The sequence below is a fragment of the Doryrhamphus excisus genome, linkage group LG12 (genome assembly GCF_037039965.1).
Source record: "Doryrhamphus excisus strain RoL-2023G ecotype Guam linkage group LG12, RoL_Dexc_Guam_v1.1, whole genome shotgun sequence".
NCBI lineage: Eukaryota > Metazoa > Chordata > Actinopteri > Syngnathiformes > Syngnathidae > Doryrhamphus > Doryrhamphus excisus.
Genome location: NC_136368.1, coordinates 13,626,692 through 13,639,227, shown reverse-complemented (window position 1 = coordinate 13,639,227; position 12,536 = coordinate 13,626,692). Strand labels below are relative to the sequence as shown.

The 12,536-nt window shown below is 40.7% G+C and overlaps 1 protein-coding gene across 2 annotated transcripts in view; it reads right to left on the bottom strand.

Moving 5' to 3' along the window:
- vwa8 (von Willebrand factor A domain containing 8) overlaps positions 1–12,536 on the bottom strand; it is a 49,910-nt gene that overhangs the window by 20,219 nt on the left and 17,155 nt on the right. For both annotated transcript variants that reach the window (XM_058082482.2, XM_058082481.2), the window contains 15 exons: positions 11,940–12,015; positions 11,734–11,869; positions 11,547–11,666; positions 11,277–11,482; positions 10,326–10,477; positions 7,518–7,626; positions 7,292–7,430; positions 6,006–6,193; positions 4,524–4,643; positions 4,328–4,392; positions 3,094–3,219; positions 1,729–1,838; positions 438–589; positions 162–360; positions 5–86 (listed from right to left, as the gene is read on the bottom strand). In XM_058082482.2, coding sequence (XP_057938465.2) covers positions 5–86; positions 162–360; positions 438–589; positions 1,729–1,838; positions 3,094–3,219; positions 4,328–4,392; positions 4,524–4,643; positions 6,006–6,193; positions 7,292–7,430; positions 7,518–7,626; positions 10,326–10,477; positions 11,277–11,482; positions 11,547–11,666; positions 11,734–11,869; positions 11,940–12,015 — 1,980 coding nt within the window. The remainder of the gene's footprint in view (positions 1–4; positions 87–161; positions 361–437; positions 590–1,728; positions 1,839–3,093; positions 3,220–4,327; positions 4,393–4,523; positions 4,644–6,005; positions 6,194–7,291; positions 7,431–7,517; positions 7,627–10,325; positions 10,478–11,276; positions 11,483–11,546; positions 11,667–11,733; positions 11,870–11,939; positions 12,016–12,536) is intronic.

Genomic DNA, 12,536 nt, shown 5'->3' with positions numbered 1-12,536 from the left:
TTACCTTGGAACAGGAATATATTTGACTTTTTTCGAGTTCAGATCAGTCACCTCCAGGTAGCCTGCAGTCAAGGGAGGTGTGACATCTGATGGAGAAACAGGAAGTTGTCACATCAAACTGTCGTGTGCGTGCATAAAGAGTTTGTTACGTAACCGCTAACCTTTGGGGTAGACCTCCTTCAGGGGCACCTTGCTTGGCGGAAGAGCTCGGACCACTTGATTGGCTGAGAGCAGACTCACACAATTGCTTCTCTTGGTGGCCGTAGTCCGGAGGCCACCTCGGAGGAACGTGTGAGCACCGCTGCTCTTCATCTCTGACAGATCGACAGTCCTCTTAAAGCTGTATACCTCATTTGGAGACTGGATAAAACATTTAAAAAATAATTGAATCATAGTTAGAGATGCTAACTTTCAATTTCTTGGATTTTTTTTCTCACCATGAGGTCTGGGAAGCCCACAATGACCTGGGCGAAGGAGCTGGTGTCAGTCATGATGCGATTCGGTGAGATTATCTTCTGGCTGAGGGCAGCACTGAGATTTTCATTGGGAAGTTGGTCACATGACATCATCTGGGGAATGCATGCACCATCTAACGCAGCGATGAGAGAAACATATGTATTTGTTTCTTGAAGCAGGGGGTGGCCTTTTTTTAATTGACGTAATTGAAGACACGCTAAAGGGTTAAATAGCATAAATAAAAATGCAAACATATTTGTATTAGTGTGTACCGATCGGCAGCCAATCGCAGGGCACATTTAAGCACACAGAGATACCCAAGAGGAGATTCGAATCCATCTCGATCTTCTGACTGGGTGGCCTACAGGCTAACCACTGTGGCAGAAACAAACTCACCAACGAATAAAATTAAAAATTTCCAAAAATTTGGTTGCAGAAAAAGGTATGTTACGAGAGGAAAGTCAACATATTATGAGAATAAAGTCATTCATTCATTCATTTTCTACCGCTTTTTCCTCATGAGGGTCGCGGGGGTGCTGGAGCCTATCCCAGCTGTCTTCGGGCGAGAGGCGGGGTACACCCTGGACTGGTCGCCAGCCAATCACAGGGCACATATAGACAAACAACCATTCACACTCACATTCATACCTATGGACAATTTGGAGTCACCAATTAACCTAGCATGTTTTTGGAATGTGGGAGGAAACCGGACTACCCGGAGAAAACCCACGCATGCATGGGGAGAACATGCAAACTCCACATAGAGATGGCCTAGGGTGGAATTGAACCCTGGTCTCCTAGCTGTGAGGTCTGCGCGCTAACCACTCGACCACCGTGCCGCCGAGAATAAAGTCAGAATTAAAAATATACAATAAGAAAGTAAACATTTTAGCAAAATAAAAAAAGAGGAAAAAGGAAATTAAAAAACATCTGCAATTTTTACAGTCATAAAGTCATGTGCACATGATGGTATATTGACTGTATGTCCAGTTTACTATTTCCAACATTACAGTGAGTTATGAGCTTTATGGACACACTGTGTGACATTTTGTTCCCCGTAACAAATCCTCAGACGTGCCGGGTTCACTTTGTCTCACTAAGAGGTCTTGTCAAGGCAAGACATATGCGCTGCCTAAGTCTATTTGTCTGTCTGGCTGTTATATTAATGGCCTTGACATCACGTCTGCGCTAGGGAGACAACAGAGGGTGTCACGAGAGAACATTAAAAGCCTTGTTAACCTTCAATTACAGTCGCAGATGTCAGAAATGTACCTGAGCTGGCCCCGTGCCCCGAACTGACTGCATCCTCGCTGATGCTGTGAAGCTGACACACACCAGAATCCTCGGCCGCCATGTGCATGGGCTTGGTCAGCAGGTACTTCCTGTTTAAAGACACTGAACGTGAGGCCACAGCACAGCATTTGGTGTTTTGGGGCAATTGGCCACTTTTGGGGATTAATTATTATTAATTAAGCATGACTGCCATCCTTACAACCTAGTTTTCCTTGAAGACATAGACATAGACTTTCTTTATTGTCATTGCACAATAACACAGCAGTGAAATTGCCAGCAAAATGTTGTTGCCTGGCTCCCGTGTAATAAAAAATAAAAAATAAAAAAAAAAAAATAAAAAATAAAAAATAAAAAATAAAAAATAAAAAATAAAAAATAAAAAAAAAAAAAAAAATAAAAAAAAAAATAAAAAAAAAAATAAAAAATAAAAAATAAAAAAAAAAAAAAAATAAAAAAAATAAAAAATAATATGTGGAGAATAAATAGATTACATCAAATATGAACAATGTACAGCGTAAACCATAATTTGTACAAATAATTTAAATAATTTTGAACAAATAACAATCATTTAAAGTTTTGGTTGTGCGTGTGGGCAGGTAGAGGGGCTTATTTGGCATTGAGCAGTCTGATGGCCAGGGGGAAGTAGCTGTAAACCTGGTTGTTCTACAGTGGATGCTGCAGAGCCTTCTCCCTGACGCCAGGCGAGAAAACAGCTGGGGGTGTGTGGGGTCAGAGTAGATCCGACGGGCTCTTGATTCGTTTGTGGTCAGAAATGCTGTCTACTGGCATCTTAATGTTATTTGTACACTGCAAATTTAAGTAGAACAACATTATACAATATTGCATCAATAACTCAGTCCTCGGTTAAATGTATGTAGCAATGACTACCAATTAGATGCAATTAATCTGTGGCAAAAGCTTTAGAATTGAGACACAGGCTATGAAAACCACTTTTAGGCAGTTTTTGTTTTGATCTGAATTCCCTTCCACAAATAGCCGGACAGATAGAGCTACTATTATAGCAACTTATTGTGATTTGTGCAATGCTCACTTTGCTAGACCATTATAGCATACCAATAATACAGTCACCAAAAATAAGAGTTTTATTCCTGTGACTCGCAATACAACCTACTTATTGGTGACTTAATGTTTTTTTTTTTTTTTTTACTGTAACAATTAAGGACAAATTGCAGCATCTCGCCAATAATGCAATTAAATAACTAAAATCTCCAGCTTGTGTTTCCCATTGTTTAACTTTAAATTATACACTAGAACACCTTTGGGGAACCATTTCAATACCATCAAATTACAAACTAATCATTTTCAAGCTAATGTGTCCCATACTTGTCGGTGTTGCTCTCCAGCAGCAGCCAGCGATCTTCCGCTACCAAGAAGACAGATTTGAGGTTGGTTGGCAGAGAGATGGCATGGACCTGGCCCTCCAGCACATCGAGCACCTCCAGCTGGTTGCTGTAATCACATAAACACCAAGTTCATGTGTGTCTTACAAATGCGAAACAAAAGGCTCCAAACCCACAATGATCCAAAACCCAAAATAAGAAAATTCTGCAAATTAAAAATGTTGCAATTGTATTAATGCTGCAGGATCAAAAACAATGACAAATGCAATGACAAACACATAGATACACTCAAAACAGCTGCATGAGAGAAATGCTACAACTACACCAAGCAAAAATAGTTAGCCAGGCTACCAGGGGTGCCAAACTGGAGAGATGTCCTTCTCTAACTATAAACCATAGACAGGATACCCAGGAAATGAAAAGGTACATTTTTCTTTATGTCTTTAACATTTGGCCATAAACGACGGTTCCTCTATTCTTTTTCTTTCTCTTGGGGCTTTTCCCTTCAGGCGTCGCCCAGAAAATCAATATCCTCCATCCAACTGTCTTCTGTATCTGTCTCTCACATACCAACTACCCTCATGTCCTCCTTCACTACATCCATAAACCTCCTCTTTGGTCTTCCTCTACGTCTCCAACCTGACAGCTCTAAATGTAGCATCCTTCTACCAATATATTCACTATCTCTCCGCTGGACATGTCCCAACCATCTCAGTCTGGCCTCTTTGACTTTATCTCCAAAGCAATCAGACATGTAATATCCCACTGACTGATGTACCTGTTCCTGATCCTATCCATCCCGGTCACTCCCAATGAGAACCTCAGCATCCTTTGGGACGGTTCCTCTATTATACTGTAAAATATTACGCCATAAGTCCTTAAAAATGGATATCCCTCAGGTCTGGTGCACCTGGTAGCATGGCTAACTTCTGTTTGGTTTTGTGAACATACAGCATTCCTCTCATACATGTGTTTTTTGGGGGGGTCTGTGTGTGTTTGGCATTTGCAGTACTTTCCTTTTGTATTTTCATCCTGTGGCATTTGTGATTGCAGTATTTTCTTGTTGCATTAATTTTATAGTGTTTGTGTGCTTTTGGTTTTGATCATTTCTGTATTTGCAGTGTTTATATGTTGTTACATATTTAACTATCAGCCTCTGTAATATCTGATCATGTTTGTGTCCTATGGAGAAAAGTGTAGTTTTATTGGTATCTTACCCATCTTCCTTGTAGAAGAGCAGCCAGTTCTTGTGGGCAAAGTCACAGCACATCTTGTACTCACCCTGCAAAAGACATTTTGGAGTGATGCATGATGGTAGTATGACATCAGGTTAACATGTCTCAAGTCAAATTGATATTGAGAGCCTAATAATAATAATTTCTGATCATTTGTGTTGACATGGTGGCCTCGGACCTGTGGTTCCTTGCTGCTCCACCAATTGGAGGTTTTGCTGGGGGGTTGCTCACTGTCTGGAGACAAAATGAGCCTCCGCACCGCCCCCGTCGCCATGTCCACAAGGAGCACCGTGTTACTCTAAATCAATGATAGGACAAGACATGAAAATGAAAAGTTTCCAGACATTTAAATATCCTGCTACTCCAGAAGGTACAGTCATGTCACATTTGTGATTCAGCATTCACAGCCCTGCAAATTAAAGGGGATCTAATATGCTTTTTCCACTTTCCTGACCTATAGATGTAATTAGAATGTTGTATTCTCATGATAAAAATGCCAAAGTTTCAGATAATGAGGTTAGTGCATTTGGAAGTGAGCCTTTAAAGAAATTTGGGATGGCTCTGAACGCTCAGTTTCAGAGTTTTTTCGAACACCGGCTCTCCTGTGACATCACGGTGAGCTGGACTTCCTTATATGGGCGTGACCTGGTACAATCTGAATGGGACCAATCACAGCACAGTGGGTGTGCCCAGAAGTGGGCCATGGGAGGAATAAATTCCAAGGAAACACAGCTGGAATAGGTGCAGATTCTGGAAGATCTAGAAAGCTTTATGTGTGGGTTATCATGTCTCGCTTCTCTACAGGAGTCCATGACTCAATACAAAGGGATGGAAATTTGCATAATAGGTCCGCTTTAAAAAATAAAACAAAGAAGTATAAAGTATTTTCTCCAAAAATACGTGAAACTAGCAGGAGGGTTTGGAGGAGGAGAGCGACCCGTATGTCAAAAATCTACATTTTTTAAATTACTGACATTTATTTGCTATCCGTAGATGGTCTCGAGACATAATGATGACGAATAGTGGGAATCTACTACAATTGGGGTAAAAAAAAGTAGTCAACCCATAACCATTATTGTCTAAATATAGTAACTAGCAACACAAGTGGGTAGCAAGATAATATAATGCAGTTAAGGATGGTGCTAGTAGCGTCACGGTACATGAGGTGGAGTACATGAGCGCTGATGGCACTGGGGGAGCTGTGGTTCATTGCGGGGAAACATGTACTGTGACATTGGGAACCTGGGCATGGTAGTTTTTAATCATTAGGAGCACAAACACTCCAAAATAACAAGTGCCACTCCTGATGTACACAGACTACTCTCAAGTATATTCAAGTTTATGTTCTAGAGTATGGTATTGTTCTTTCAGAAGATATATTGTGAAAAAAGTGTTTCCTGAAATGTGAGGAGTGTGCTAAATTTTGTGCAGGAAGATATGCTATGCAAGCACATGGGGGCGCTGCAGTTACATGACTACCAAAAGTTTCTGGTAATGGTTGATGTACCATATGATGAGTGAGTGAGCTTTACTTTCTTTGAACCTGATAAATTCTGGGCAGACATAATATGATCCGTCACTATGATATTTATACAAATGCTTTTGTCTCACATTCATGAGAGATGTTATCATAAAATGACAGCGGCAAGAAACGTCCAACCTGTTCCTCGTGCAGCACCACCTGTCCCTCCAAAGGACTTCCCAGGGGGGCCACCGTGACAAAGGGCTGCCACACGCCGCTGACGGTTCTGGGGAAAATGTTGTTAAGTTCCACGCACTGGATAGTTTCCCCACGTTCCCTCATGGAGTAAAGGGTCACGGGGTTACATGTGGCCACGAACAACATGTCTGCAAAGCAAAAAAGGGGCAAGTGAATCAGAAAAATCTTGCAAAAAACACAGAAGGGGACTTTTCCAGATGATTTATGGGAAAATATGAGTGTCTCAAACAGCAATCATGTAATGACGACCACACAGAGCTTTGTTTCTGAGAAGTTCCATCCTGTGTCTTGATTTTAGAGCAGCGGACATCTAAAAATAGCCGTGAGGAAGAGGAAGTCGGTCAGCGGTATGAATCAGAGTGGCAACGAACGACAAGCACACATCAGTTAAGAGCAGGGTGACATGATATTTTAAATACATATTCATTTACAACATTTTTAGAAATACTGAGGGCTCTGAATAACTAATAATACGGAATAATTTTCCCCTGCTGTTATAGTGGGCGGTATGGGAGGGCGGCCTGCCACTATTGTGTCTGCAATTATTTTTTATTATGACAAATAATTTTAAGACTGGGGCGGCACGGCGGTCTAGTGGTTAGCGCGCAGACACAGCTAGGAGACCAGGGTTCTCCCCGTGCATGCGTGGGTTTTCTCCGGGTATTCCGGTTTCCTCCCACATTCCAAAAACATGCTAGGTTAATTGGTGACTCCAAATTGTCCATAGGTATGAATGTGAGTGTGAATGGTTGTTTGTCTATATGTGCCCTGTGATTGGCTGGCAACCAGTCCAGGGTGTACCCCGCCTCTCGCCCAAAGACAGCTGGGATAGGCTCCAGCACCCCCCGCGACCCTCGTGAGGAAAAAGCGGTAGAAAATGAATGAATGAATGAATTTTAAGACTTATTTATGACTCTTATTATTTCCCTTTATTCAACAACCAGCAGAATGTGAACTAAGAATACATTTGCCTCACAAAAATGCCTACTAGAAAAAAAAATCCTCACAACCCCACAAATTTGTGCTGCCCATTAGCACCATGTCGTTGTCACCGAACTCGGCATCCACGTATTCCAGTTCATAAAGATATCCCTTTGGCTTCGTGCTAAAAGGAATGTCGTCATCACTTGTTTCGTAGTCAGACATGTTTACTTTCACTATCCCAACAATGGATGCAAAGAGTCCCTTTAAGAAACACCCTGCTTGATCAAAAATACCAACTTTACCATCTTTGGTGGCGACGTCACAGATGATGTTGACTTCATTCATGGGAATCTGCCAGTGGACTTTTTCTTCACTGAAACTCAATGCCCGGCTCTCCTGCCTGTGGCAAGGATAGGCCTGAACACGCAAATACACAGGGCCCTGCGAATTTGAGACAGGTTAGCTAGCCCTATTACTTTTTTTTGCTGTTTTATTTTAGATTCATGTCAAAATGAAAAAGACCTTTACCTTGACATCTATGCGGTGTGTCTCAGATGGACATAGCATTTTGCGCCGAGCATTGACGCCTTGACTGATGGTCCAGTATGATGTCATCACGGCTTCTGGCAGGGGCAACCTATGGCGGTCACAGGTCAAAAATTGTGACACTGCTAAACTGGAACCCAGAAGACCAACTGCAACTGGTGATGTGAATAGACCTACAGGATGATTGAAGGAACTCCCTATTTGAAAATATTTATATTTTATTCATATGTTGTAATATTTCTCATTTTTTGGTGTATGTTTCATGAAGTTATGTCTGCCATCCCACAAGAGTTCCTTGTGAAATCAGTTAATGCTAATTAGTTCCCAGGCAGCTTGAGAAATGGTTGTGAATGCTAGCGCCTATATCAAATTTTAACTAAAACTCCATACATTACACTTTCCCATTTTCATTTCTTGTAAGAATTATACCTCAGAAATAAATTACAAGTACTTCAAAATAGGGAGTTACTTTTCCATCATCCTGTATATTACTCATGAACACAAATGGATTGAGTTGAAGTGAAGTTGAAGTGCTTTTTAATGTAATATTTTGGAAATGTAGATGAAAATATTTGCTAAGCATTTATGTGAATAAAATCATCCTGAATCTTAAAAATCTGTTCTGCATTAGGTTACCACTAGCGTCAAAGCAGGGGTGTTCAAAGAGTGGTCGGTTTTTATTCTTATTACATAATTTAAAAAAATATATATATATATAACAGTATGAGGTCCTCAATGGAAAAAGTTTGGACACCTCTGTTTTAAAAATTTGTTACATTATTATATTTAATAAATTACATTACCCAAGGTTACCTTTAATTGTGTTTTATTGTAAAATAGACTAGGAAAAAATATATGTGTAACAACTTTTTATAGTTTAAATTTAAACATAAATTGATGCAGGAAAATACTTGTTTCTGACAAATGTAACAGAATAAAACCACAGGACACTGAAGAAACAAATATTTTCCTTTATTTAACACTCCAAATTGATCAACAGTCAATTTAAGTGAAATTAGGAGCGTGTTTCATAGACTTCATAGAAGCCTTACAGAAGTTTAGTCCCATTTGAAATGACTCAGGAATCAAATCTTACAAAAAATGTATGTATTGTATGATGGGGAATGTATTATAAAAACACGCAAAAGCGAAAAATCTCAAAGTTTTGTTGCAGAATGTTACACAGTTCTACAGTCAGGCATCAAAATGGGTTTAAATATTACCTGTAAATGTAAATGTAAATATTAATGACTACTTAAAGGGGACCTATTATGCTTTTTCCATTTTTCTGACCTACAAATGTAGTTAAAATTTTGTATTCTCACGTTAAACGATACCAAAGTTTCAGATAATGAGGTTTGCAGCATTTGGAAGTGAGCCCTGAAAGAAGTTTAGAAAGGCTCAAAAAGCTCGGTTCCAGAGGGCATTAAAAAACTGCTCCTTTGTGATGTCACAATGTTACTTGATCATGTGGAGGAGTCAAAAAAGCAAGCAGTAAGTAACAAATTATCAGTGTCCTAACTGTGTTTATTTTGTATTTTTAAGTCATGAAGCAAAACCACTTGTCTGTGTAGCATTATAGAGTGCACATACAGGGGGAAGGTTGCTATTAGCTGTTCCCTACGAAAATTAGTTGCGTTTTTTTAAACACCGGTTGTCCTGGACTTTGTAGCGGACACCTAGGGTTTGAATTTCCACGAGTAAATCTGTATGCGGATCAAAAAGATCCGCTCTAGCAACACCGTAAGGAAAAAAAGGCGAAAGAAACAAACAAAAAAGTCCCACAAAAAACATGTAATGATCACATTACACCTTACCGATGCTGTAGAAAACGTAAAGCTAAGATGCTAAAGCTACTTATAATTGAGTGACGTCTTGAAGTAACCTCTTTTCTTGAGGAACTTTGGACTGTTCAATCTCTACTTCCGGATCGGATTCGGTATTCAACACATATAGCTGTATGTTAAAAGCGGACAAGCTGCTATATAGGAGTCCACAACACAAAGGGCCGAAAAATGAGCACAATAGGTCCCCTTTAATATTTGTTAGGTACGAGCCAATTTCACAAAAAATTCCAGTTAATTCTACAGATGATATGAATTAAACATAGTATGTATCAATCAATCAGTAAAGTTATATTTTCTAATCAAGCCACGCCTATACATTACAGTATATTGAATGGCATGCTATTTGTGCATATGTATATTAAGGTTTTATCTGTAAACCACCAGGCTCTGTTGTGGTAAAATTGTATATAATGGAACTTGTTATCAGGGTATATCGGTCACAACAGTAGGTAGCCCTAATCCAATACAAGAGTTCCCAGGCCATTTAAGAGACCTGGTCTCTCCAACGTGTCCTGGGTCTTCCCCGAGGCCTCCTGCCAGTCAGCAGTGCCTTGAACACTTCCCCAGGGAGGCGTCCAGGATGCATCCTGACAAGAGGCCAGAGCCACCTCATCTGGCCTCTCTCAATGCAAAGGTCCCCGTACGAAGAAAACTAATTTTGGCTGCTTGTACCCGTGATCTTGTCCTTTCAGACACTACTCATGACCCTCGGTGAGGGTAGGAATGTAGACCCTCTTCACAACAATGGACCAATGCAGAATCCGCCTCACCAATTTGCCTGTCCATCTTGCATTAATAATGTTCATCACGGTATTAATTAAACAAATGGTCTTTATTGTGGTTGCAGTTGCACCACACCCTCTTGTATTGGATCTGGCAGGTGTACCTAATGTGGTCAGTGAGCACACTCCTGATGATGATGATGATGATGATGATGCCTTACTCATTGGCCAGTTGAACAGAGCTGGGTTTGGCCCCGATGGGTATCCCATGCTTGTGCAGTGCTTCAATCAGGACGTCACGCGTGTCCTTGTTGTACGAGTCAAAGTCAAAGACGTTCCGCACCACGTTAGCCAGACCCTCGCTGGGGAATTTCTGGTGATTTGGGAAAAGAAGAGGATGAAAGCCCATCCATAATACCTAAGAGCTGACAAAGCAACACAAATATTGATTGGGGCCCACAAAGGTGCCATTACTAGCAAATGGTTCAGTGGTAATTCATGCTGGCCAAATTATTCGGCGTCTTCAGACACCAATATAGGCATATGACACAGGAGTCATGCCATTGAGGAAATCAGAAAAAGGGTTAGTCCATTTTGTACTGAATTATTGATCCTTCCCCACACACCTTCTGGTGCTATCGGGGGTCTCTCTAGCAGAAATAATGTGCATTATTTAAGCCAGTAGAGCACAAGGAAACAGAGGGGATATGATTTTTAATGTAAGCAAAAAAAGACATGTTTCTAAGCTTTATGTACATGTTGTACAGCTAATAGATAATTCAACTTCATGCCTCGGGGATGTTACAGCGGCATAAACAAAGAATGCACCAAACAGGCTGTGATAATCATACAAAGTAAGCCACATAGAAAACACATAGCCAATAGTAAACAAGATACTATGGAAATGTAAGCCATATCGGCAATAAAAACAAAGTATTAAATAAAACTAAATAGGCAATAGAAAACAGTAGACCCTACAAAAGTCAAGCCACACAAACAATAGAAAACAAACAAACATGAACGTAAGCCACAGACGCTAAAAATCCATTATTTAAGCTTCCAGCATTGCAGCATTTCCCCCCAAGAAAACCTTATGAATCATTAAGCAAAAACTGTTTGAGACAAAATCTTGTGACATCCGTTCATACAATAGCAGTAGAGAGACTTCCTACCTGGAGATGCTTGACAATGTTGACAACCTCTCGTGTGGAGTACGGGTAGGCGATGGTGCCTTGGTCGGCCATGGACCTGAGCTCTCCGAAGGCCGCTACCAGTTTCTCCAGGGTGGCATCGGGGACGTTCGGGCCATACTGCTTCAACATGGCCAGCTCAGCCCGGGGCTTTGGGTTGTCCACGGCATGGCAACTGAAGATGTCACCTAAAATGATATGTAACAAATTATCTGGAGTGTCTTACAGGGTATGACAATGACATGTGCCTACCTAGAGCGCCAAAGAAGTCATTGCCCAGGAAGGGGAAGCCTGGTCTGTTAGCCAGTACCATCATTCTGAAGTCAGGGTGCATGACGATGGTCTTGGGCCTCCCCTTGGCTTCAAGTGGATCTATGGATGTTACAGTGGTACAGCTTTAATTAAATCTAGCCTGAGGCTTGTGTTCTTTTGTGTTTACCTGAGATGATTCTGCGTCCATCTGCAAGGATCATCTCTCCGTTCTCCACCAGGGTTTTAAGGATGCAGGTGACGTTGGTGGGGGCTTTGTCGGCCTCATCGATTACTAGTATGTGTCCCATTTTCACCGCTTTTACCTGCACCGGGCACAATTTTCCAATATTGACTGTAATGTCCATCACAGCAGTTTAAAAAGCAATAACAGACCAAAGGTGAGTCCTCATATGTGATGATGCCGTCTCGGACTGAAGGCTGCAAGGTCAGCGTCTGTACAGTTGTATCTCTGCATGGAGTAGATGAGTTTTAGATACAATGTTACTTATTGGGAAACCGGAGATTACATATAGTTGGAAACAGTGTACCTATGTTCCTGCATTACTGTCAACCCTCCAAAGTGGTACAATTTGGAGTTCAATGTTTTCTTATTTGTAAAAAAATACTTAAAAAGTCAGCAAATGCCAAGTAAGCATCAAAAAGACGAGATGTTTATTGTGGCTTTTTTAATGATGTTGACATAGAAGGGTGGCAGTCATGGCAAAAGTGTGATGATAACCAAAGAATAAGAAATGCCACTTATGGCACTGATCAGAGACATTTTATGTGGACTCATGTGGATGGCCTTTTTTTTTTATCACAGTGGGGGAAATTTGCATTTTTTTCCCACATTCGTTCATTACTGCTTGAAATTTCTACTTTGTAATAATCTGCGGATATACAAATATGGTTGTCTTGGCGTAGCTGTTTGTTTCAATAAAGTGATTGTTGACCGACCACCTTCTTCCTCATGTGTCCGGACAGAAGCTA